The following is a 25,207-nucleotide window of genomic DNA, read 5'->3' on the forward strand; positions in this document are numbered from 1 at the left end:
AAAGACAGGAGAAATTGTGGACTTCTGAGATATGGCAAATGGCATATGTACTGTGGCTAAGTCCCAGGGACTAGGTCTAATTTCTGTTGAGGAAAGAGCCTCAGACACAATAGAAAGAAGCTACATTCCCACCTTGTGAGATTCAATGAGTAAGAGTTGTTGTTTCAGGCCCTAAAAAATTAGGTGCACCATGCAGGCAGGGTGGGGAGAAGAACAGCCTTTTTGTTTCCTTTGTAGACAACGTGGACTAGAAATTCAGTGGGATCCAGAGGGATGGAGCACATTCTGGCACATGGAAGGTTTTGCAGGCTTAGGAGCCCTGGCGAGTACCTGGGCAGGGCAGCAGGTAACTCTCAGAAGGTGCTGGCTACACAGCCGAGGTGAGGTGCCTTCTTCAGGCAGCTTGTGGGTAGTAAGGGTATAAAAGAGAAGGAAATGAGAGAGAAGAACATGGTGGGGCAAAAGACAGTATTCATCAAATTGTGTAACACATTTCAGGAATTCCCTTGAGTAGCTGAGGAAGCAGAGAAAGGCTGTGTTGTGATTACACAGGAGGGAGCCATGACTTGGGACATTTGTGCCATAAGATCAGTGTTACCCATTCATACCCACAGCTGCAGGGGCCTTGGTCATTGCGATTACACAGGAAATAACTCAAAGTAGATAACAAGTACCAATTCCATAATATAGCCTTCTAGTGTGTCTTCTAGTGGAGCCAAGTTTTGGAGGTATGGAGCTGATTTTCTTGAGGCAGAATATTTCCTTTCAAGCAGGCTGGAATGTCTAATTTTGAAGGACGGAATCAAAACTTATACATCTTTGTAGGCCCAGTGCCCAGCCTATGGCTTGCCACATGCTAGGTCCTCAATACATGTTTGCAAAATAAAAACAAATAACAAATATTAAATGAATAACAAAATTGCCCAGAAAGTAGAACACAAACTCCTAAGCTTGGGATTGTGCAAAACACTTGTCACAGACACTTCCTCTCATTGAACTCTTTACATTTCATCTAAGGCACTGTTCCTCAGGCTTTCCTATGATTGTGTACCTCAGATGTCTCTCCCATTTTTACACAAGTCCAAGGCTCTAATTCAAGGCTCAGTTTAAAGACAATAAAATGATAAAAGCATTAATCTTTCCCACACTTTTCCATGTGTGATTTCCCCAAATGTGTGACCTAAATACCCCTTAAAGCATTTGACATCTGATGTATTACACCGTAGTTTTTGTGCATTTATCTTCCTTACTCACTTCCTGGGGACCTTGCTTTATGTAGCTTTCTATCCTCTCAGAATACAGTGGCTCAGAGAATACAAGTCAGTAGGCAATATGAATAACCATCACACCTGTAGCATAAAGAAATGCAAGCATAGCTTTTCATCCTCATCATTGGATAGTGCCTGAAAAAGTTATAATCACAGTCTAGGCACATAGAGTGTTCAAAATGCTAACTGTATTTTAATGCAATGTCATAAAAAATCCCATCATATATTATCTGTTTTGCAATTTTCAGAATGTGTTCTCTGCAGTCAGGTGAAGGACTGGTATGCAATACTAAGTACAATTGGGAGTAGAGTATAACCATTAATAGCTATTGTTTGCTATGCTACTTGCTTTTTATAAAACATTACCAGTCCTAAGAAGTATTAGCTGGAGAGTGTGAAGAAAGAAAATTTCATCATCTTGCCCAAATTCACAAAACAAGTAAGTAGCAAGCCAAATCTACTTTAAAATGTGGTAATCTTTATGGTTCTGCAATACTCTGTTTTGCTAAATAAGTAAAATACTTACAGTTCTTTTAAACAGCCCAGGAAGAGTCTTGGTTGCCCCTTTCACTACAACCTATGACTTCCCATCATATACACCCAAACACAAAAAGGAAAAGTTTTTTTCATGTATTTAATTATTTCAAGTGTGCTTTATATACTCAAACATTATATAAAACTAATACAGTTATTGTGCTGTAGTATCTCTTTCTCCCAAGAATGAACTACATGTTTTCTTAGATGTTCTTTGCATCTAGGATTGTAGGCTAGTCATAATGGGGGCAAAAGGGTGGGCCAAAAGACTAACCCTTCCCCAGCAGAGTCTTCCTAGACCACTCCTAACATACAGATAGTATGCCAAGCTGGTTAGCGCAGACTCCCTCTAGCAGATCTCTGATCGATGTCCATGGTCCTGGTCAGCAAATGAAACTGAAGCTCAACATACACATTCAAGGCAGCTTCTCAGAGAGTTGCATCTGGGAGGCAAGAAAGAATCCATACACAGGGCTGCGCACAGTGGCTCACGCCTGTAATCCCAGCACTTTGGGAGGCTGACGTGCGCAGATCACTTGAGGTCAGGAGTTCGAGACCAGCCTGGCCAACATGGTGAAACCCCATCTCTACTAAAAATACAAAAATTAGCCAGGCGTGGTGGTGGGTGCCTATAGTCCCAGCTATCCAGGAGACTGAGGCAGGAGAATTGCTTGAACATGGGAGACAGAGGTTGCAGTGAGCCGAGATCGTGCCATTGCACTCCAGCCTGGGCAACAACAATGAAACTCCATCTCAAAACAAAACAAAACAACAACAACAACAACAACAACAACAAACAATCCACATACAGAAACTTCCTCTAGGCTCTGGGTAGTATTCATGCTGTAATAACTGATTATAGGAACAGATGGCTTTGGGTTATCACAGGGAAGTGCTTTCCACTAAGACTTGATCCCAAAGTCTTTTCTTTTTCTTTCTTTTCTTTTTTTTTGAGATGGAGTTTTACTCTTATCACCTAGGCTGAAGTGCAATGGTGCGATCTTGGCTCACTGCAACCTCTGCCTCCCAGGTTCAAGTGATTCTCCTGCCTCAGCCTCCTGAGTAGCTGGGATTATAGCCACCTGCCACCACACTCAGCTAATTTTTGTATTTTTAGTGGAGATGGGGTTTCACCGTGTTGGCTAGGCTGGTCTCAAACCCCTGACCTCAGGTGATCCACTTGTCTCGGCCTCCCAAAGTGCTGGGATTACTGGCATGAGCCACCGCACCCGGCTGAACCCAAAGTCTTTTACTACCATCCCTAGAATTCCTCAAATGTCATGTCTTGTGTCCCCAAACATTCTCCAATGGACTATTTACTCTCTACCTTCTGTCCTGGATGAAGTAAGGCTGTGGTGCCAACTTTACCCACTATTCACCTCCTGCCCAGTCAATACCTTTGAGGCCACAGCTCCCTGGCAAAAGCTTCTGCTTCCCATCCTGTCCTTCATGCTGTAGTAGAGACACTTAGGCAGAGGCCTCGCCTGTGGAAAACTCCAGTCAGCTGCTACACTGTGTAGTCACATTTGGAATATTTATATTCCTATACTGCATAGCCACCTTTGGAATCATTTCTCCACATCACTGTGGCATCTCAAGTTGAACTTAACCTCACATGTAGATCTGGTTGTCTCTCTTCATGTATTTAGTAGTATATTTCTAACCAATGCTATTTTTCTTCAAGATTATTCACTCATACTACAAATATATGATCTTTCTGACTAAAGAGATATGCATGCAAGTGTGAAGATGAATATAGGAAACTGATGCTAGAGAACCGGAGGTATCTGACATCATTTGGAATTCTGTTTTTAATGACATGAGGATCTAACCTCGCTTTTCTTTCTAAAATGTTTATGATATCATCTTCAACTGGTAATTATGTGAACAGATTTATAACTAAAACAGGTTCTCACTTCCTCTTTTGATATTATTTCTTAAGGCATTGAATGAGGTCCAGTCAAATTCTTTATATAATATCAAATGGTCTCCTATGCTAATTACTTTTTTAAGATGCAAACATTGTAACATGCTCATTGTAACATTGTAAAGACCTCAATGCATTTAAAATGTGAAGTCACAAAAGATGTAAACATCGCATTTCACTGTTCAGGAAATGAATGAATGTATGAGGCGGTACAAATTATGAGGGAGTCCAAGGAAGCAATGGCTTTTCTGAAATTTAGAGTATTTGGAATCTCACCATGTTAAGATATCCTCAAGGTATCATTTTTATACCATCAGCTTATTTCTCAGCCTCTTGTTATGTGAAAGGTTCCTTCACTGTGAGGTTAACCGAGGCCAGGCCTCTTTCAGCTCCATCTTTTCTTTCCTCCTGTGAATCTGAGTTCCAAGTTCAAAGGGACATGTTAGGAGTGTTATATTCAAGTTAATGACCCTCGCATACGTTTAACTTGGATGACATCTCTTCTAAAATCTCTCTTCTGTCTCATATGGATAGATTTTTAAAAGTCATTACAAAATTGGAGCTGAACAATTGTTGAAAGAGAATGAAATTTCTCTCTTTTGCTCTACGTATCTAAAGGAATTATATCTTGTGAAAATGTCAGTCTTTGTAGCAGTTTCTTAGGTGGCTATCTGCATAAGCTGTCTATCACAACATAAGCATGATTCAATGGCTGTATGCTTCATGAAGGCAACTTGAGTTCGGCAATTTTAAGATGTGGTCCAGGTATACACATTATACTTTTGGGCAAAATTTGAGCAGTAAATATATAACACATTTTCTTGTAAACATTGACCAGGATATTTGTGGCTTGTTTTGTTTTAAACTCAGAACATCCCTCATAATTTGATTTTCTTACATCTGAACATACATATCACTATTCACTAATGTTACTGTCAAATGTACCTGAATCTTTTATTCCACAAATTGTAATTAACATAAGGTAAATATTTGCTACATATATGGGGACATACTAGCTAGGCATGATGATTCAGTTTTTTTAAAATGAATATATGAAATGAGTACATACTATGTGGTCTTATATTTTGTCAAAAATCCCACCTTAATGCCTTACTGTAGATTGATCTTTATCAAACTTTGTATAGCTTTTAATCAGTTAGCTATATAAAGTTCTTCTAATATTTCCTGATGGAATATCAAAGGTAAAATACTAAGAGACGTTTGAAAACAGAAAGGAGCTAGGTCACAATACTGCATAGTGAGGACACCTAACTCTTAGAAAGATACTAAGTTGAAGAAGAGCTGTATTATAAACAGATATTTCTTTTTTATAAACTTCTTTACATTTCCCTTAATTCTTTTCTTTACTGTGCTTTTTTCCTTAAGCTACTATTAAATGGTGAAAGTAAGTTTTCATAAAGCCTGCTTCATATAAGTATTGCTGATTTAAGGAGGGGGAGAAAAGTTTTTTTGTTTCTTTTGTATTCTTTTTCTCCATGTGACAAGAAAGTATTCAGAACATCTTTTTAAATAATGAAAATAATAATAACTGTTCCTAGGAGAGTAAGAAAGCAAAGGAGAGGATTTTTTTGACTTATCTGTGATAAGGCACTTTGGAGCTTTGGTTTTTATGAGTTGAAGAAAGAGATGTACACAACACTCTAACCCTTCTATTATGACAGTTTATATTTCCTACAGAGCTTACTTAACTTAAATGCCTAGGACATAGACACAATTATCACCTTATGGAATGCTACTTAACTTTGAATGTTCCCTGTAGAATAGAAACCCACTTCATCAAAATTTATCTCAGTTTCTCAGGAATTATTTCTCCTCTAGGCTCCTGAATATTCCTGAGCACTTTTAAAATTTAACTCAAGGTTGCTTAGAAGTAACTACAATACAAAAGGAAAGAAAAAATTCCCACACTACTGAAGGCTGTTCACAAGTGTTTCTATGAAAGAGCTGTGTCCTATACCCATGTACTCTTTAATCATTCACTCTTTCAGCTGTTATCAATTTAAAACCAATGAAACTCCCACACTGAGTCCATTTGAGCAGTCAATTTTAATATCTCGAGGCATCTGTAGTTATTCTGAATTGGCTGCAAAAGCAGAACTAACAAGTTAAGCTCTAACCATAAGTCGACATCAGGCTGGTAAACCATACATCAAACACAGACAGTTAGTCAATTCTCCAGTATGAAAAACCAACTAGCATTTTTAAGAAGAGCAATATATTCATAATATGTTTGGCAGTCTGGTTTGCATTTCTTCCATGATGGCTGTGCATTTAACTTTTTAGTCAACAGGGTGGTTCTCAAGCTGGCAAAAAAGCAAATTTGAGGGAAAACTGGTCAGTCTTCCGATCTGTGGGTAATATTTTTTAATGAGAATAAAAGGGATGGGGGAATGAGCCTTTTGTGAATAAGAATCTAGAAAGTGTCTTAAATGGCTGCGTTTTATAAGAAAACTCTTTCCACCATATGTTCTGGATCTTTGAGCACAGTGCCTACTTCAAATATTATGGCATTGTCAGGCCATGTGTCTCAATTTTGCGTTTGAAAAATCTGGTTGCTAGAAATACCTCTTTCCCTCCCAGAAATGACTCTGTGACAGGGTTGTTGCCTCCCATTGAGAGAAGAAGACAATGAAGAAGGAGTATTCAAACAAGATCAAGGCAGTCATCTCTTCAATCGAATTGTTTCCAAATTTTGGGGGGTGGGAGCTCTGGGTGAAGGGGAATGAAGGGTGTTTATGACATATAGCTGCCTATTCCCAGAACTCTTTTATGGACTTTTATTTTATCTTCAAAAAGAAAAGACATATTAAAGGGAAATATCTAAGGAGGAGCAATGCTACATAAAGTTTATGTTTTCAGATCTGTTGCCCCAGAAAATGCTTTGATGAAACACACTTACAGCAATATAGTCAATTTCAAAGAAAAACTGGGAGATATACCTCTCCCTGTTGCAATTTCACTAATACTGACAGACCGCCAATTATGACTATCCAAATTCTGATATGGCCTCTTGTCTCCCTCCCACAGAGAAGAATAGAAAATGCAGGAATAGCACTTTTACAACATGGAGTTATTTTTCCTGATGACTCACAGTTTTACAGAGGCCAAGTTAATTTTTGTTATCACTAATCAGGTGGCATAACAAGTCCAAAGGGAGATGCTTTTAATATTGGACAAAATTTGGGCCCCTGAAATCAAATAATGTAAGTTTTTTTTTGAATCTTGGAAATTTATGAAATGTTGATTTATAATAGACATGAATTTGGAGAAAAAAGAGTTGTAGGCCAAACTGTCAGTGATGCTAAAGGAAATAAAAGAGCACTCTCTTAATCTTAGGATATGTCAAAATGAATTGTGGATATTAATATTTTCTTTGCTTGTAGCAGTCTAACACATCTGCTGAATGGGGTCCCTAATGAGGGTATTCGAGTTGTGAGAGCTCTGACGTGTACTATCTTTAGAGACACCTTCAACGTACACACCATGTGAACTCTTAAATCCCATTCATATATCTTAAGTGAGGAAGAAGTGAGACCTCTTTTCTTGAATACCATGGAAAGTTCAACTTGTCTCACTATATCAGAAGCATGCATTCATGCATTTGCTCAAATAATCAGTCTCCAGGTCAGGATGAAACTCTGTTTTCTTCCCCCTCAATTATCCACCTCGCCACACAATGAAATCACCATGTAGTACTTAGTGTGAGCAGTAGAATTATACAAATGACAGAGGCAACAGCAGCATCAGGCACTGACTTTGGATACTGCTCGTAGGTCTATGGAGGCCCTGAAAAGCTAACAAGAACCAAGCTGAAGAGTCTTCCACTGCTTGTGAAGCTGGCTTTAGGAGTCAGGAGGGAACTATGCCATACGAGAACACCTGCTGGAGAACAGCAGGGTATCAATAATAAATGTTAACCTTTAAAAAGGGGATTCTTTTGAACACTGACAAGGGCCCTGCATCTTTTTCTTCTCATCAGGTGGTTTCACAGAGGAAAGATTTAGGATGTGATTAGAGGATTGAAACAGTCATGGGCCATCTCTCCAGAGGGCAGCAGACTTCTGACACAAGGAGGAAGTACCACCTTAGCCTGACTTTTGGTCGTCTTCAACTAGTTGAGGATATGCTTTCGAGAGCACATCAACTTTGGTGCAATGTTGGGGGTGGAAAGGGAGGTTTTCTATCTGTTTTACAATTTAGACACACACACAAGATTTGAGTTAGAGCACGGAGTATGCTTAAAACATGGCCTAGAGTCATAAGATGAAACAAAGCCTGCCTCCACTTGTTACTGCTTCCTTTTTGGTGTGTATGATCTATTTCTTCCTGTTTTATGGAAACTTGTCAGTCCTCAAACTGGAAGGTTCAAATACAATATTTCAAACCGGCACCAGATTCATATAACCCTATAGGGCGTGCCAGAATTCTGGGCAATCTTTTAAGGATACATAGTCCACAGAATGAATAAAACCAGCATCTGCTGCCAGGGCAAAATTTAGTATGGGTTTTAGGGGTCATTGGCTAAAAACAAAATGCCATTACGCTGGCTTTGAGTCATTTGGGTTTTATTCATTTTATACTCCCAGCATTACGCATAAATATTACTAGGCATTGGGTCAGTTTCATGGCTAAAGCCTGGTATTATCTGGCATTTTCCTTTACTTGATAAAAGGGAAACATCTCGAGGACTTGACTTAATGTGAAAGAAATGTAATTTAAAGGAAGAAAAAGGAGAATTATTATCATTGTTGTTTGCTAACACATAAAGTATAGTGAGTTACATACCAGAAATTTACTGGTAAAACCATTTTGTAGATTAAAAAAGTCAAGTGTATGTAAGTCACCATCTCAAATATTACATTCTCACTAACATCTGTATAAAAAGATCTGTCCCCATAAGAAAATAAATTCTTCAATCACAGGGAAACCAATTTATCATTCTGGCTCATTCTTTTTCCCCTTACCTAATTTGCTCCCATTTCTGGACCTCATTTTCTCTAGTTTGCTCCAAAGCTATTCTGCTTTTAATATCTCACAAGACCTGGATTGTTTCCTACGTGCATAATAGGCTTTTAAAATACATGGGTTTAACCTGCTACCCAGGTACACCCTTTTCTCAACATTTCTCCATCTCTCATGGTGACCTGCATCTTATTATTGAACAAAAGCTAACTATGTGGTACTGTATTACCAACACATTTGCTCCCAAGAGCCTTTAAATAACATAAACTGCCTGGGAACTATAAATGCAAAGGAACCAGGAAGCTTGTAGGCCAAGATAAAGAAGATTAAGGTTGGCTATTAATTTTGGCTAATATTAAATCATGACACAGCTCACATGTAAAGATCACAGTTCAATTTTGAGCCATAAAGAAGTTTTTTAAAAAAGAAGATTTACAAGATATTTTAAAGCACATTAGTGCATATTGTGGAAGTTGTGAGAGTATGTCAGGCCCAAGCAATGATAGACCCATGCCCTAGTATATAAATTCAAGTATAATTATTCTCAGACTAACACTGATAAAGTGGCAAAGTTGGAGCATGTCTTTACCCAAAGCTATATTACAGTGTTGCTCATATACATTTTGCTTAAATTAACAGTGTGACAATCATGTTACTCTGTCATATATCCGTTCTAACAAATTATTTAAAAAACACTTTTCTCTTAACTCAGTGATTTTGCTATTCATAAACATGACTGTTAAGTCCAGGGCTGATAGCTTGTATTTGCAATTTGAATGGCAAATCTTTTTTTCTCAACATAATTGACATATTTTTAAAAGAACTATAATTTTTCAAAGACGTTATTTTCTTTTATGGCAGACACCTTAAACAATCAGTTATGCCTGTGTGGGTAATTACTTAAATGCCCCAGCAGTTGCATGGCACTATATAAGTGAGTGTAGTTAGCAAAGAAAAATGAACTCATGCCCATTTATGTCTAAAGAGCATCATGATTAAAATTACCAAAAAGAGAAATATAAGCCAAGCCCAAGTTATCAGTGTACGTTTCTTGAAGTAAGTGAATTACTGCTGCCTTTCCTAGATGCTTGCCTCGAATGATTTATCAAGCTTTAAACAAATACTTAACAGAATGGTTTCCTAGGGCCATCTTGGTCATAATTTACTCTGTGCACCTTAATAAGGAAGAGGAAAAGGGAGAAAGGAAAGAAAGATAAAAATAAGAAAGGCAAGATGAAATTAAGGAAAGAAGAAAGGAAGAAACAAAAAAGGAAGGGAGAAAACAGTTGTGGGATGGCTAAGAAAAGCTGAGCACTATTTTCCTGTTTATCATTTCATTTAAACTTTCTTTTTTTTTTTTTTTTTTTTTTGAGACAGAGTCTGGCTCTGTCGCCTGGGCTGGAGTACAGTGGCCGGATCTCAGCTCACTGCAAGCTCTGCCTCCCGGGTTCACGCCATTCTCCTGCCTCAGCCTCCCGAGTAGCTGGGACTACAGGCGCCCGCCACCTCGCCTGGCTAGTTTTTTGTATTTTTAGTAGAGACGAGGTTTCACTGTGTTAGCCAGGATGGTCTTGATCTCCTGACCTCATGATCCGCCCGTCTCGGCCTCCCAAAATGCTGGGATTACAGGCTTGAGCCACCGCGCCCGGCCAAAACTTTCAATGTAAATTTTGTAAAGAAGAAAGCCAATAACCAGATATTAAATTAATAGCTGGTAAATCACAGAATCCAGCTTCAAGCCTGGCTTGGTCAAATTCCAAAGCTCCTATACTTTCAAATAATCTGAGATATTTTCTCCTCATTTTTCTTAATTGTAAAATGGAGTTGAAAAATTGACTATCAGCAATAAGATTGATTCCATTTACCAAGAGAATATAAAGCATTCTGTATCCTTTGAAAATATGTGATATTTGAGGTATGGGATAAGGGTGGGATGCACTGGCAGAACACCCTAAGGCAAAACCATGTCATTGTGCAGGTCTACCCATGAATTCAGAACTCTAGCCAGTCTCTATAGACACTCATTCTTTAATAAGAGTGGACAACATTGCCCATCAGATATTTGGGCAAAGCCACTAATTTGATATAAATAGAATGAATCAAATAAAGGAAAGAAAAGGACCATGGATGAAATTGATCATTTAAAGACCAGAAGAGAGCAATTTAAAATAAAAAAAAAAAAAAAAACTCCAAAACAAAAGCAAATTCTAATCTATGTCCTCAGAGAGCTTTTAAAAAAATATCTACTTTTCCTACTTATTTAATTATCAAATATTTATTGAGTTATATGTGCCATCCTCACTATTGTATAGGAGTAAAATGGTCAACACAGTTTTTGTTTTCATGGTATATGAGAAATGAGATGTGCAAAAAAAGAAGAATGGGAAACAAATCTAGAACACTGAAAATATTAAAATAATGTAATTATTTTATGAAATTATATAATTATGTAAATAATGTAAATTAAAATAATGTAAATATTGGGGAACAAAACTGAGAATTCTTTCAAAATTTGAGAAAAGATAACACTGAATGAAACCATCAATTCAGATGATCTAATGATCACATTAAAAATATCTCAGAATAGGAAACAGAGAAAACAGGTGGGAGGAATGTATCAATATAATAACAAAAATTAAAAAAAAAAAATCCAGCACTAAAAAAAGAACCATAATTCTTAAAATTAAGGGCCAAGCAGAGTAAAATTTAAAAATGCTGTCCACTATATACATTATATGGATTCCAGAATCTCAAAATAAAGACCAAAACCCCACAAAGATTTTGAGAGAGAGAAATTTGAAGTAACAATGATACAAGTGAAACAATTTTAAGAGGGGAATCTGCAACCCAGTGTTGAACAGACAATGGAATTTTATACCTAACTAAGCTACTGATCGAGTGTGTGGGCATACTGAAGGTATTTTTTAGACAGTTGAGGACTCCAAATGGGTTGAGGACTCCAACTTCCAAATGGGTTCACAGAAACTGTTACAGAGTAATAGAAGGGAAGGCATAGGATCCAGAAGACAGTGGATCTAACACAGAGGAGCAATGGAAGGAAATCACAGGGCAATCAGCTGGAGAGTAACCAGTACAAATTAGAGAAAGAGGCTGAAAGGACTTTAGAAGAAGATATTCAGGGAAAAAAGCAAGCAGTGGCAGACTAGAATACACAGACAGTTTGAGAGAATAAAAGCACATAATGACATAAAGGCCCAGAAAGCAAAAAGAAAAAAAAAAAAAAAAAGAAACTCTGGTAGGGGAAGAAATCTGTGCAGGAAATTCAAAATGGAAAAATGAATCAAACTAAAAGCATGATTATAAGCAAATGATAGAGCATAAGGTTTGAAAGCAAGAACAGTATAACTGGAGTGGCCCATAATTCACAGCATGCAACCCATGGATATGTTCATCCAATCTGGCATATAACTTGGCCAAAGATTTGATAGTACTTACATGACTAAAAAAAAACCTGATTATTATTTTATTTTCACCATTTAGTTCAAAATATGAAAAAAACATGGAGGTAACGTGAAACAGCATAAAACTGTTACTATATCCCTCAAATGTAAAAGATAGGAGAGTTTTTATCACAATAATTAGGGGCCTTACCCTTTGAGGGCCACAGGAGTCATGATATTATAAGTACAGGAAAGGAAGTCTATGTGGCGCTGCAGTAAACAACCTTATGTAAGCATAATAGTATGAATGTTGATTAATTGATTGATTTTTTTTTTTTTTTTTTTTTTTTTCTTGAGACGGAGTCTTGCTCTGTCACCCAGGCTGAAGTGCAGTGGCGCAATCTCGGCTCACTGCAAGCTCTGCCTCCCGGGTTCACACCATTCTCCTGCCTCAGCCTCCCGAGCAGTTGGGACTACAGGCGCCCGCCACCACGCCCAGCTAATTTTTTGTATTTTTAGTAGAGACGGGGTTTCACCGTGTTATCCAGGATGGTCTTGATCTCCTGACCTCGTGATCTGCCTGTCTCTGCCTCCCAAAGTGCTGGGATTACAGGCTTGAGTCACCGCGCCCGAACGATTGATTTTTAAGAAAGGAAGCCTCACTCTCTCACCCAGGCTGGAGTGCAGTGATGCGATCATAGCTCACTGTAGCCTTGACCTCTTGGGCTCAAGCAATCCTTCCTCCTCAGTCTCCTGTGCAGCTGGGACTGTAGACATATATCACCATACCTGGCTAACTTTTTTCCTTTTGTAAAGAGACAGGGTCTCGTTATCTTGCCCAGGCTCATCTCGAACCCTGACCTCAGGCAGTCCTCTTTTGGCCTCTTAAAATGTTTGGACTACAGGCATGAGCCGTCCATGTTCGGCCATTTTTTTTTTTTTATTTTTAGCTTTTAAAATTTCACTATGAATAAGCCATACTTGTAAAACCAAGTAAAATAAAACAAGTTTGTATGACTTAGAAGTAGAAGAGAAGAGGCAGAGGACATGAGAGGAGACGTTGGTTCTAAATTCTTCATCTTACCAATGGAGGCTTAGCATTCAATTTTCTAGGGTTAATGAAATGGAAGTAGAGATGTAGGCATCTTGCAAGTTGTGGAGAAAGCTAATGGAGATTGTAGGATGAGCTGTATTTGACCATAAGTATCTGGCCAGGAGAAGAACCAAGTAGGGCCGGGCGTGGTGGCTCATGCCTATAATCGTAGCGCTTTGGGAGGCCAAAGTGGGTGGATTGCCTGAGCTCAGGAGTTCGAGACCAGGCTGGGCAATATGGTGAAACCCTGTCTCTACTAAAATACAAAAAGTTAGCCGGGTGTGGCGTGTGCACCTGTAGTCCCAGCTACTCAGGAAGCTGAGGCAGGAGAATTGCTTGTACCTGCGAGGCAGGGGTTGCAGGGAGCTGAGACCACGCCACTGCACTCCAGCCTGGGTGACAGAGTGAGAATCCATCTCCAAAAACAAAAAACAAAAAAAGATGAGGCTTGGTGTAGTTGAGTAACATTCACACCTATTGCAGCAGAAACCTAAAGTACTATCTGAGACTGATAAAGTAAGATATTACAACACCGAATATAAGAAGGACATTGACAAAAAACAAACTAACTTTCACCCTAAATAACAAGGATGTAGGTATGGACCCAATCACCAGAACTATAAATAGAAACTGTTCAAAGTGGTACCCCTTAGGGATCAAAACTAAGATGAGGCTGGAAAGCACTTCTCCTTATCATAAATCCCTGAGGTGTGCTATTTATTCTTCAAGCAGATTTTATAATATACTGATTCAAAAATAAGTAGTATGATACTAATTTCAGTTTCTACTAATGTCATCCAGTATGGTTTTGTCCTTATTAGGATGAATGAAACTACTTTCTAAACACTAAACATTTCTAAATTCTCTCTGATGCTATTATTTTGACATAAGGGCATACTAATTGCTCCTGAAAAGCCAAACAATTGTTATCTTCTCTAAAAAGTGTATTACCTAATCTTGGATGTCAATACTGTTATTTGAAAGATTACATAAGGCAATTGGGCTAAAACTAAAGAACTGTTACTTCAGTTCCAAAAGCAGGCCAAGGAGATTTACAAACACACCTACCACCTCAAAATGGACCCTTTTGCCTATAATTTATGTATTAAATGGATTCAAGTTTTGTTCCCAATTAGATGCTCAATGTTAGTAAACTCATATATTTGAAAAGGGCTCACCATTCGTTGACAAACTTGAATGCCCTTGGAGAACTTTTCCAAAGCTACCAACGCAATGGTACAGTGTTTGCTAACCCACCTGAGCTATTAAGATTTCCTTTCATTGAGCAATCACTCAGAATTTTTTTCTGGCCCACTTTTTTTGACATCATAATATGTTCTTCTCTTTAGTCATATTAAAGAAATTAGAAAATACAGGGCCAGGTGTAGTTGCTCATGCCTATAATTCCAGCACTTTTGGAGGCCAAAGCAGGCAGATCATTTGAGGTCAGGAGTTCAAGACCAGCCTGGCCAACGTGATAAAACCCCATATCTATTAATAAATAATAAAAAAATAGTGGGGCATGGTCGTGCACACCTGCGATCCCAGCTACTCAGAAGCTGAAGCACAAGAATCACTAGAACCCAGGATGTAGAGGTTGCAGTGAGTCAAGCTCATGCCACTACACTCCAGCCTGGGCGACAGAGCGAGACTCTGTCTCAAATAATAATAATAATAATAATAATAATAAATTAGAAAATACAGCACCATCAAGTGACTGCTTCCAAGTCTAGGTTCTATCTAATGAAACCACATATTGGTCACATCTCCGTGAGTCCAAAGAACAAGTTTTGAAGAAAGGGCTTGTGACTGAATTTAGATTGTATGATATTGGGCTAATTCTCTTTTCACATTAAGTGCTTTGTGGACGTGACTCTGATGGGCATTATAGGGTCAATAAAATATTAGCCCTTTCTGCCCCCATCGTGGTGCTCAATAAAGGCTAGTTGAATTCAAAGCCCAGCCTTCTCAACCTACTGGTGAATGACATGAAAGAGTTAACACTTTGAAAATTGACATGGCCCTGCAGAATCCCTCCCAGATTTCAGGAGGCACAATTGTAAAGCCCAAACTGCCAAGCACAGCTTTCCTAAACCTTAGTAATGGAGGCCTTTTGTGCAGATTTGGAAGATTAGACAGTTTATAAGTATGATATAGATTCTGTGGCCAAATGAGCTGCGGAAGAATTCTAAAGCCATTGTTCCTCTTTCTAAATAATTCTTCCCTTTGAAAGAGTTAAGTCATTTTGCTTGGAAAAACTAACCATTTAAACATTAATCATTAATTTTATGTAATTTTTCTTAACTGATTAAAAATACTGATTTTATTGTTTTTCTAAGTCTTTGCCTTAAGTGTAAGAAAAAAATGGATTAAAGTATTAAGTGTGACCAGCCAGATATTTTAAAAAATTGGTTTAATGCCTTTTACTGAGTTGGGGGAAAAAAAAAAAACTTAGTAAAAGCCTTAGAAAAGTTCATAGCTAAAACTGAAACAAACCCAAGAAGTGACTATATTTGCATAACTTGATCTGTACTTGGAAAAAAATTCCACTGAAGACAACAATGGAAGCTTATCAAATCAGAATTTTACATAGATTTTCCATAGCCCTACTAAAGAATACTGACTCATTGGTCAGTTATGGTGAAAATTTAATGGAGCGCTAAGATAAGAAATGCATGAATCAGAGTGTGTTTAGCGGTTCCATTGCTTCAGTATGAAAACTACATTAGGCATCCAGCTTCCCTGACGCTTTCTGAGACCAATTCTAGAGCACTGTAGTAATTAATTCTTCAGCATTTCATGTGGAGCCAGATCCTGCCACTGAATTAAAACCCCTTTTATTTTGCCCCAGTCATGAAAAACTCAGACATTATGTAAAATTAGGATTATTGGCTGCTTAGCTGATTTTATATTTTTCAAGATGGCAGTTAACCTGCAACTGAATCTTTTCTAAGAAAATGATATTCTATAGGATAAATTCTAAGGCAGAACTGAAGATACTAGTAATACTACTTAGTGAAGTTGAATCTGTAGAGGGTTAATTACTGTCTACAACTCAGAAAAGTATTATACATCAGAGAGTAAAAGTCTGAGGCAAGTCTGATTTAAACCAGGGTCCTAGTTTTACTCCTAAGTCCTAAGAATTTCATATTCTATTAGTAATGTGTATGCTTTTGCTTCATGAAATTTCACCTTCTACAATTGGTTCAAAGTGCCAGCTAATTTTTCAGATATGTTCCCTGTTTCAAAACAGACTGAAACTGATAGATTGAACAGTTATAAATTATTTAAGTGCTTATCTTTTGAAGTAATGCTGAAAAAATTAGGATCTGCTTTGCCCTCTTCATGAGAAATGATTGCTTATTAAATCGCCTCTTGATTTCTATAAAGATTAGCCAGCCTTTCAGGTTTCTTCTCAGTGTTAGGAGTTTCTTTTCACCCAATTTCAAATTCTTTCTTATATTTCATTTTCAAAAAGTACACATAAGCTAGAAAATTTGATAAATACAGAGAATAACGAACTTCATGTGTATGTTTTCTTGTTTTAAAAATATCTATTTAGCCTTTATATTCTATAAGGTAATTTCCAGTTATAGAAATATACTAATCACTGGTTCTATCTATCCATCCATCCTTTCATCTGACACACTAACAGTGATAACAATAATGAATAAGAATCATATTAATAAGCAGAGGGCATTCATAAAATATTTACTTTTGTTTCAGAAACTGTTGAATGCTTTACATAGGCTATGTCATTTATTCCTCTCAATGATGTATATAAATATCCCCATTTAACAAATGAGAAAGCTGAGGTACAGAGAAGATCATAACTTGATCAATGTCAAAATGAGTGACTGGCAATCCAATTAGTTTAATGCCAGAGACCATGATTTTCTACTCTGGTGGCAATCATCTATTCTTACAGTCATCTATTCTACCCTTTACATATATTTGTAAAACTACCTAGTTATTTCAGTTTGGATTGAGTTTTTGGACTGCCAGCTCTCAATATCCATACATCTTCATGACACTAGTTTGTCTTAGACATTCTTCCTAGCACTAACTTCAGACCATGACTAGGGTGATCGGATAACCTTTTAACCAAATCAGGACATTTCTGATAGTGAAAAGGGCTGGGTTGGTAAGTGTGCTGGTTCATACTTACTAAGTCCCAGGTGTGAACTGGAACCACCCAGGCACAGGAGTACATGGAATCATTCTAACAGGCCACTAGGATATCCTTTCTCTGTTCCTAGTGCAGAACATAGATCCTCTGAGGACAAAACCAGATATATTGTTCAATGGCCTCATGATACCTCCTTTATTTTTCTCAGGATATGTTTTCTGGATAATTATTTTTCTTCTTTGTTATAGAGTAGAAAATTTAATAAGCAACCTAAGAAGAATAAAATATTCTAATATTCCTTTAGAGCTGATTAGCTATGAACACAGAGGCATATTCATTTATCACAGTTATAGTACAAGTATAAAATGACCTGTACCTTTAATAAGTCCTTTTTCTTGCAGAGTTTTCAGGGAAGGTCTTCGGGTAATAAACTTCTTTAATCTGCTTTTAACTCGATTTTTGTCGCTTGTATCGGAAGCACTATGATGCAGTCTGAACACTGAAGATTTAAAAAAAATCAGAGGCTTTCAGTAAATTTCTCCTTTATGATTATTACTTTATGCAAATCTGAATAGAAAACAGTAGTTATGAAACAACTACCTGAATTAATAACTCGGGCTCTTCTGTCTAGAACAAGCCATGTGAGTAAAATTTGCCCACATGAAAGTATTAGTCCTGTTGCAGCATGAATGTACAATGAGAATGGGATTAGTTCCATATATTCACAATTTATTTTCCCTTTCATTTCCTTATATTTAACATAACCTTTACATGGATAATTCCATGTGTTTACACACAAAATTATGGTCAGAGTAAGGGAAAAATTCATCTAAGCTACAGGAGACAACTCTTTAGCATTGCCGATTTCAATTAAGTAGGATTATATACTATCCCTAGCTTATGCAGGCATTTCTGAAGGTCCTGCTTGCTTGAATAACTTTGTCAATCTCCTTTTCTGTATTAACCTGAAGTGATTTATTTTTCTGAAGCAGATATTTCTTACTGTCCTTATTGATGTATAATTATTATCAGTTCTAGGTGAAATTCAGAAACATAATTTGCCTCAAACTTTTTCCATGTCTTCATTAGTCATGGAACAAATATTTGCTGAATGTCTACTAATCAGGCTCCATGCTAAAGGCTGTGAATTCAGGGATGAATATCATACATAAGGTCTGGGTTTTCATTAAGCACAGTCTAAACATATTAAAGATATCTTCTTCCTCCTCTTCTCCTTATTTTTAGACAGATTCTTGCTCTGTCACCCAGGCTAAAGAGTAGTGGAGTGATCACAGCTCACTGCAGCCTCAGCCTCTCAGGCTTATATGATCCTCCCACCCCAGCCTCCCAAGTAGCTGGGACTACTGGCTACACCTGACTAATTTTTTTGGTTTTTTTTTGTTTTTTTTCCTGGTAGAAATGGGATCTCACTTTGTTGCTCAGGCTGGTCTCAAACTCCTGGGCTCAAGTGAGCTGCTCACTTCAGCCTCCCAAAATGCCAGGATTACAGGTGTGAGCCACTGCGCCTGGCCCAAGGTGTCTTATTATTAGTTACAGATAGTAATTTGTTGTGCCTGTAGATAAGATACATATCTTAACTGAACGGTACACTGCCTTCATTCAATTGTTGACATAATGTGAGGGTTTGGGATACTTCATTAAGTATTCTTTTTTTTTTTTTTTTTTTTTTTTTTGAGACGGAGTCTTGCTCTGCCACCCAGGCTGGAGTGCAGTGACCGGATCTCAGCTCACTGTAAGCTCCGCCTCCCGGGTTTACGCCATTCTCCTGCCTCAGCCTCCCGAGTAGCTGGGACTACAGGCGCCTGCCACCTCGCCCGGCTAGTTTTTTGTATTTTTTAGTAGAGACGGGGTTTCACCGTGTTAGCCAGGATGGTCTCGATCTCCTGACCTCGTGATCCACCCGTCTCGGCCTCCCAAAGTGCTGGGATTACAGGCTTGAGCCACCGCGCCCGGCCATAAGTATTCTTTTTAATAAACATAGACATGCTTTTGAAAATCTATCTGGTCCAGGGAGAGAGAAACCTCCCTATAACTGGCAAAGTAAGGCAATTTTTGCATCCTCCTTTCCCTGCCTTTGACTACAAAGCAGGCTCAAACTTGAGTTAGCAAAATGGGGAATTAAGGTGAAGTTCAAGACTGAGAGTGACAGAAAAAGAAAAATATCCTGCTCATCTCCTAGCTGGGAGAAGGGTGGAATTTTATTTTTCAATCAAAGTCTGGATCATCACATGAGACTAGGTGCTGTAAATTACTAAACTGAGACAATTCTTGCCACTTGAAAATCTGTAATACTTTATATTACTTTAAAGTATTGCTTCCCAAATTGTGTACTATTGACATATTAGGGTAGACAATTCTTTGTTGTAGAGGCCTGTCCTTTGTGTAGGATACGGAACAGCATCTATGGTGTCTACCCAAAATATGCCAGCAGCACGCCCTCCTTAATTATGACAATAAAAAAATGTCTCATTGCCATAGGTCCATGAGGGAGGAAGTTGGGGTACAGAATTACTTCCTGTTGACGATCATTGCCTTAAACTGATTGGAAAAGTTATAGGGTTGTCTGAAGTTCTCATTTATCAGTGGAAGGTCTATCCATACATTGAGAAAATATAAAAGAACTCTGAAAAAAAATCTATATATCTATAGCATGTGTGTGTGTGTATATATATATACAATCTCATACATATCTACCATCTATGTATTTGTCATGAGCTATCTATTTTTTAAATGAATTGGTAATAAAAGTACAATGACTATCATGTGAGAAAGGTAGACAGCTTCCCAGCTATTGGGCTCTTAAGAATGGACACAGGAGGTGGAACACCACACACCAGGGCCTTTCTGGGGTTGGGGGGGAAGGGGACGGAGAGCATTAGGACAAATACCTAATGCATATGGGACTTAAAACCTACATGACGGGTTGATAGTTGCAGCAAACCACCATGGCACATGTATACCTATGTAACAAACATGTACACTCTGCACATGTATCCTGGAACTTAAAATTTTTTTTAAAAAATTAAAGTAAATTTTAAAAAATGGGTTCTATAGGTGTGAGAGTTAACAGATGCCCTCAGCTCTCAGGGTAATTTAGGGAGGACCAAAACAGCCCGAGTCCTTGGGGCAGTTGTACTGTATATTCTTTGGCTATAAGCAGTTTCCACCGGTGTGTTATACAAGTATGATTGTCTTTGTGTAGCTCAATAGTTTGAAAAGTACTGCTTTAGATTTGTGCTATCTAACGTATTAGCCACTAGTCAGTTGGGGCTATTGAACACGTGACATGCAGCTTGAGCCGTTGGTTGAAATAATTTTTACATGTTTTCAGCTAAATAAAATATCTTGCTATTATTTAAATAGTTTCCTTTTACTTCTTAAAATGTGGCTACTAGAAGATTTTACATTACACACGTTTCGTGTTGGACAGTGCTGGAAGATAAATAATAAACACAAATTGACCAACTTCTGTATACATGGCAGTGCTGGGTTTAACTGTTGTGGATAAAATGTATATGGCCTGTGTAATTATTTATTTTTTACTTATTTTAATTTTACTTATTTATTTATTTATTTATTTTGAGATGGAGTCTCTCTCTGTCACCCAGGCTGGAGTGCAGTGGCCGGATCTCAGCTCACTGCAAGCTCCGCCTCCCGGGTTCACGCCATTCTCCTGCCTCAGCCTCCCGAGTAGCTGGGACTACAGGCGCCCGCCACCTCGCCTGGCTAGTTTTTCGTACTTTTTAGTAGAGACGGGGTTTCATCGTGTTAGCCAGGATGGTCTCGATCTCCTGACCTCGTGATCAGCCCGTCTTGGCCTTCCAAAGTGCTGGGATTACAGGCTTGAGCCACTGCGCCCGGCCTTATTTTTATTTTTATTATTTATTTACTTTTGAGACAATCGTTTCCCTCTGTCGCCTAGGCTGGATTGCAATGGCACGATCTCAGCTCACTGCAACCTCCGCTTCCCAGATCGAAGTGATTCTCATGCTTCAGTCTCCCGAGTAGCTGGGATTACAGGCATGAGCCACTATGCCTGGCTACTTTTTAGTTTTTTGTTTTGTTTTGTTTTTGTTTTTTGAGACAGAGTCTCGCCCTGTTGTCCAGACTGGAGTGCAGTGGTGTGATCTCAGCTCACTGCAAACTTCGCCTCCCAGGTTTAAGCAATTCTCATGCCTTAGCCTCCTGAGTAGCTGGGACTACAGGTGAACACCACCATGCCCAGCTAATTTTTGTATTTTTAGTAGAAATGGGGTTTCACTATGTTGGCCAGGCTGATCTCGAACTCCTGACTTCAAGTGATCCACCCCACTCCCAGCCTCCCGAAGTGCTGGGATTACAGGTGTGAGCTACCGCGCCTTGCCTAAGTTTTGTATTTTTAATAGATGTGGGGTTTCACCATGTTGGCCAGGGTGGTCTTAAACTCCTGGTCTCAAGTGATCCTCCTGCCTCATCCTCCCAAAGTGCTAGAATTACAGGTGTGAGCCACCATGGCCACCTGACTGGCCTGTGTAATTATAATGCAGCACAGTAAGGAGTCAAATGGAAATGTACATGTACGAGACTAGAGGATCTAAGAAGAGGGATCGACCTCAGGTCATTTTGGAGAAATAACAAGTGTCCTGATAACCCAAATAAACAAAAATTGCTTTTACAAGACCATGAATATCAGCCATTAACGAATTCAAAATCGTATAGTTGGAAGAATCATTATGAGCATCTTAACAAAGTGTGTTTATGTGCTATCCTATCAACTTTCCTTCTAGGTCTAGTCATTGCAGTGACCACAAGTCATGTATGATCTGCTTCAACTGACAGCTGTAGTCAAAGTCCCACAGGTCTGGGTTCTAGTGTTGGAGGCTGAAGAAACACTTAACATCTTTCAGAATGACTCTGCCTCTGGGCAATTTAGGTTTCAAGTCCATCTTTGGAATGACACAGAATAATCAATCTAAGTTTTCACAGGTTACGAAAGTAGTATTTTCTATTTCTGGTCTCACCTCAAAAACCTTGCCATTTCCCATGACAGAATGCCAAGAAATGCAGGGCCAAGCAAGTTTTTTTTTTTTTTTTTTTTTTTCATTTGGAACTAGTAAAAATGATGCCATTAGAAAGTACTTTACAAATTAAAATATACACACACGATGTATAAAAGCTAGATTATGAAAATAATTATGGTATGAGTTATATCTTTTTGAAACTCCCCTAGGTATTCTGGTGATAGTATTCTTAATTAGAGAGATATAGATGGATATTATATTGTCTTCAATACCACCATCTGGCTCCAAATGTGAGAAAGTGTGTGTAAGGTGCATTGGTTTTTCAAAGAAAATGGAGATATGTTTTTAACTGCTTTATCTTGTTTCCTTCTCATACATACTGAGAAACTAGCAGAGTCTTGGATATGATTAGACAGTTTTTAACGTAGCCAGACTCTCCAAAGTTGCCTCTAATGATTACTTTCCTTGAGACAGACTAGAGCGTCAACTTCCATTTCCTGATGCCATAAATAATTGTCCTCAGATGACAAGTCAAATGACAAGGCCTGTGCCATCATTCATTCCACTCATTTTGTTCTAAGAAGAGTTATGCAGAAGTTGAAGTCAATAGATGACTATAATATATAGCATACTTTTTATTAACCAAATAACTTGAAAGCACTATAAATACAAAATAAAAATGTTAAGAAGTACATGGATATAAAGCAAGGTCCATCACTGGGACCCTGTAAACAGCAGTAAAAGTCTTTGAATATTGTGGTTTACAAATCTGATTTTAACAGCCAAACTTATAAAACAGTTTACGCTTTTCTGTTGTCAAGGGAGAAAAACTTGCCAAATTGTTCATTTTAAGTAAATACAACATAACCAATTAAGGAAAGCAAAATTTAAACACATGCCTATGATAATCAGGACATAGTTTGCTTCTGATTTCACTACTGATTTTAACAGAACAGTGTTCCTTCCATTTTCCCACAGCACCCAAGTGACCCCACACATACTTTTAGAAACTTGTAATCACACAGTGCAAATAAAAGGACACTTTACTGGAAAATACACAGTGTGGTACAATAATCCATCATTTATGAAAAATAGAATTCAGCCTTTTCTTTTCCCTCAGAGATTCAACTACTTTTTGAGGGTGAAGCTTCCTGTAGTTTAAAGATTTATGTTAAGTTAACGAGTAGTTTTTTTCCATTCCCACTTTAAGTTTTTATTCAAAAATAAAAAGAGCCAAAAGAGATACGAGTTTAAACTCTAAAACATTTAATCTGATTTGCATCAGAGACTAGAGCAATCACTCTTAATCGCAGGTATTTTTACCTCCATAAACATTAACCTTAATCCAAAATGTACTAGCTTTCTAGGTATTCTAGAATTTACTTCTATTTCCTATATGTTTTCCTCTGCTTTTTCCATTGGTGATCTTTTCTTTCAAGCCTGAACAAATAGAATGTTTTTCAAAGACTGAGAATTTTCAGTAACAATAGGCAATTTAAATCTCAACACACAGTCAAAGGCATTAGCTTTAAATACCGTTCTTAAGCAGTTGAGAGACTTAATTGGTACTAAAACTGCTCTGACCAGAGGGGAGTTAGAATTCTGGACTTTCTAAGATGTTAGGATAGTGGGCTTTCTAAGATCATATTCAGTTAACAGTATTACATATGAGAATAGGCATTAACCCAACACAAGTTTTATACCTGACACAGCTATTATGATATTAAAAAGCACCTCTAGAGCTACAAATGCTTGTTGTAGTGGATGCCCTTAGTATATTTATTTTCTCACTCTAGTAACAGGAAGGGGAAACAACGCCCTTTGGATGGACGATGAACATCTACTCCCATTTAGGGCATGGGAACCACAAAAGAAAACCCCCGAATCTTCCAGAATTCAATGGTTTGGATAATATGATCCAAAATTGTGCATCTGCCAGAACATCTCTTTCTGGGGACCTTATTTTGAAATACCTTATTTTCCTGCCAAACGGCTGTTCTCATGGTATTCCCATGTTACAATTACATGTTGTTATTATTATTATTTTTTGAAATTTGGAAATGCTGGGACAGCCAACATTTCAGAAATATTGCTAAAGGAAAGCGTAATCATTATCCTTCAGAAAAGCTATCACAAACAGCTTTCTGGGCTACTTGTTCTCACTGTATTGGTGAAGTTTGACATTGGGATCAACATCGGTGTAGGTAGATAGTTTTGTTAGCAGCTAAGAGCTCTAAACATTTCAATTCAATTCCAAAAGGACCTCAAGGGCAAAGCTGGCAACAGTAGCTTTAGTGCCATCGTCTTACCACACTGCAGTATTCAGAGCAGGAAATCAAAGAAAAAAATGACAAAATAAGGTTATGTCAGGCTATTAATCCCTAGAGTTTCCAAAACTCTTCTCACACCATCACAGGGATTACGTAACAAAGTACTGAATTATCTCCACTCACATTTTCCAACACAAACTTCTTGTATTGGAATTACCCTGCTTAACTACTTTCCAAATTACATAAATAAGAGCACCTTATCCCAAATTGATTGAAAAAAGAAATGAAGTTTATTACATTTCTTTCCAGCCTCCTGTTGATTCCTTTCCAGGGCATTCACACTTGTGCTAATTCATGGGGCTGTAATAAATACTGCTTTGCCTTCTCCAGTCTGTGGTTTTAGAGCTCCCAGAACTTTGCACATAACTCCCTGTGTCAGAGTGGGCAGAAAGGGTAAGTTTGGGCTTAATGTACTGTTGGTCATTTAATATCTCTTTTTTTCACTTGCTCAGTGTAAATAGAAGTCATAATTTCAAACCCCAACTTGCAGCCTGAGAAACTAAGTTATCGAAACTTTAAGT

General features: G+C 38.0%; 1 protein-coding gene across 3 annotated transcripts in view; it reads right to left on the reverse strand.

Annotated features, from left to right (window-relative positions):
• The window catches only part of ARHGAP15 (Rho GTPase activating protein 15), a 653,192-nt gene that overhangs the window by 252,034 nt on the left and 375,951 nt on the right, over nt 1-25,207 (reverse strand). For all 3 annotated transcript variants that reach the window (XM_033231613.1, XM_033231614.1, XM_033231615.1), the window contains exon 9: nt 17,712-17,834. In XM_033231613.1, the coding sequence (XP_033087504.1) occupies nt 17,712-17,834 (123 nt within the window). The remainder of the gene's footprint in view (nt 1-17,711; nt 17,835-25,207) is intronic.

Source organism: Trachypithecus francoisi, unplaced genomic scaffold (genome assembly GCF_009764315.1).
Source record: "Trachypithecus francoisi isolate TF-2019V2 unplaced genomic scaffold, Tfra_2.0 Lachesis_group13, whole genome shotgun sequence".
Taxonomy (NCBI): Eukaryota; Metazoa; Chordata; class Mammalia; order Primates; family Cercopithecidae; genus Trachypithecus; species Trachypithecus francoisi.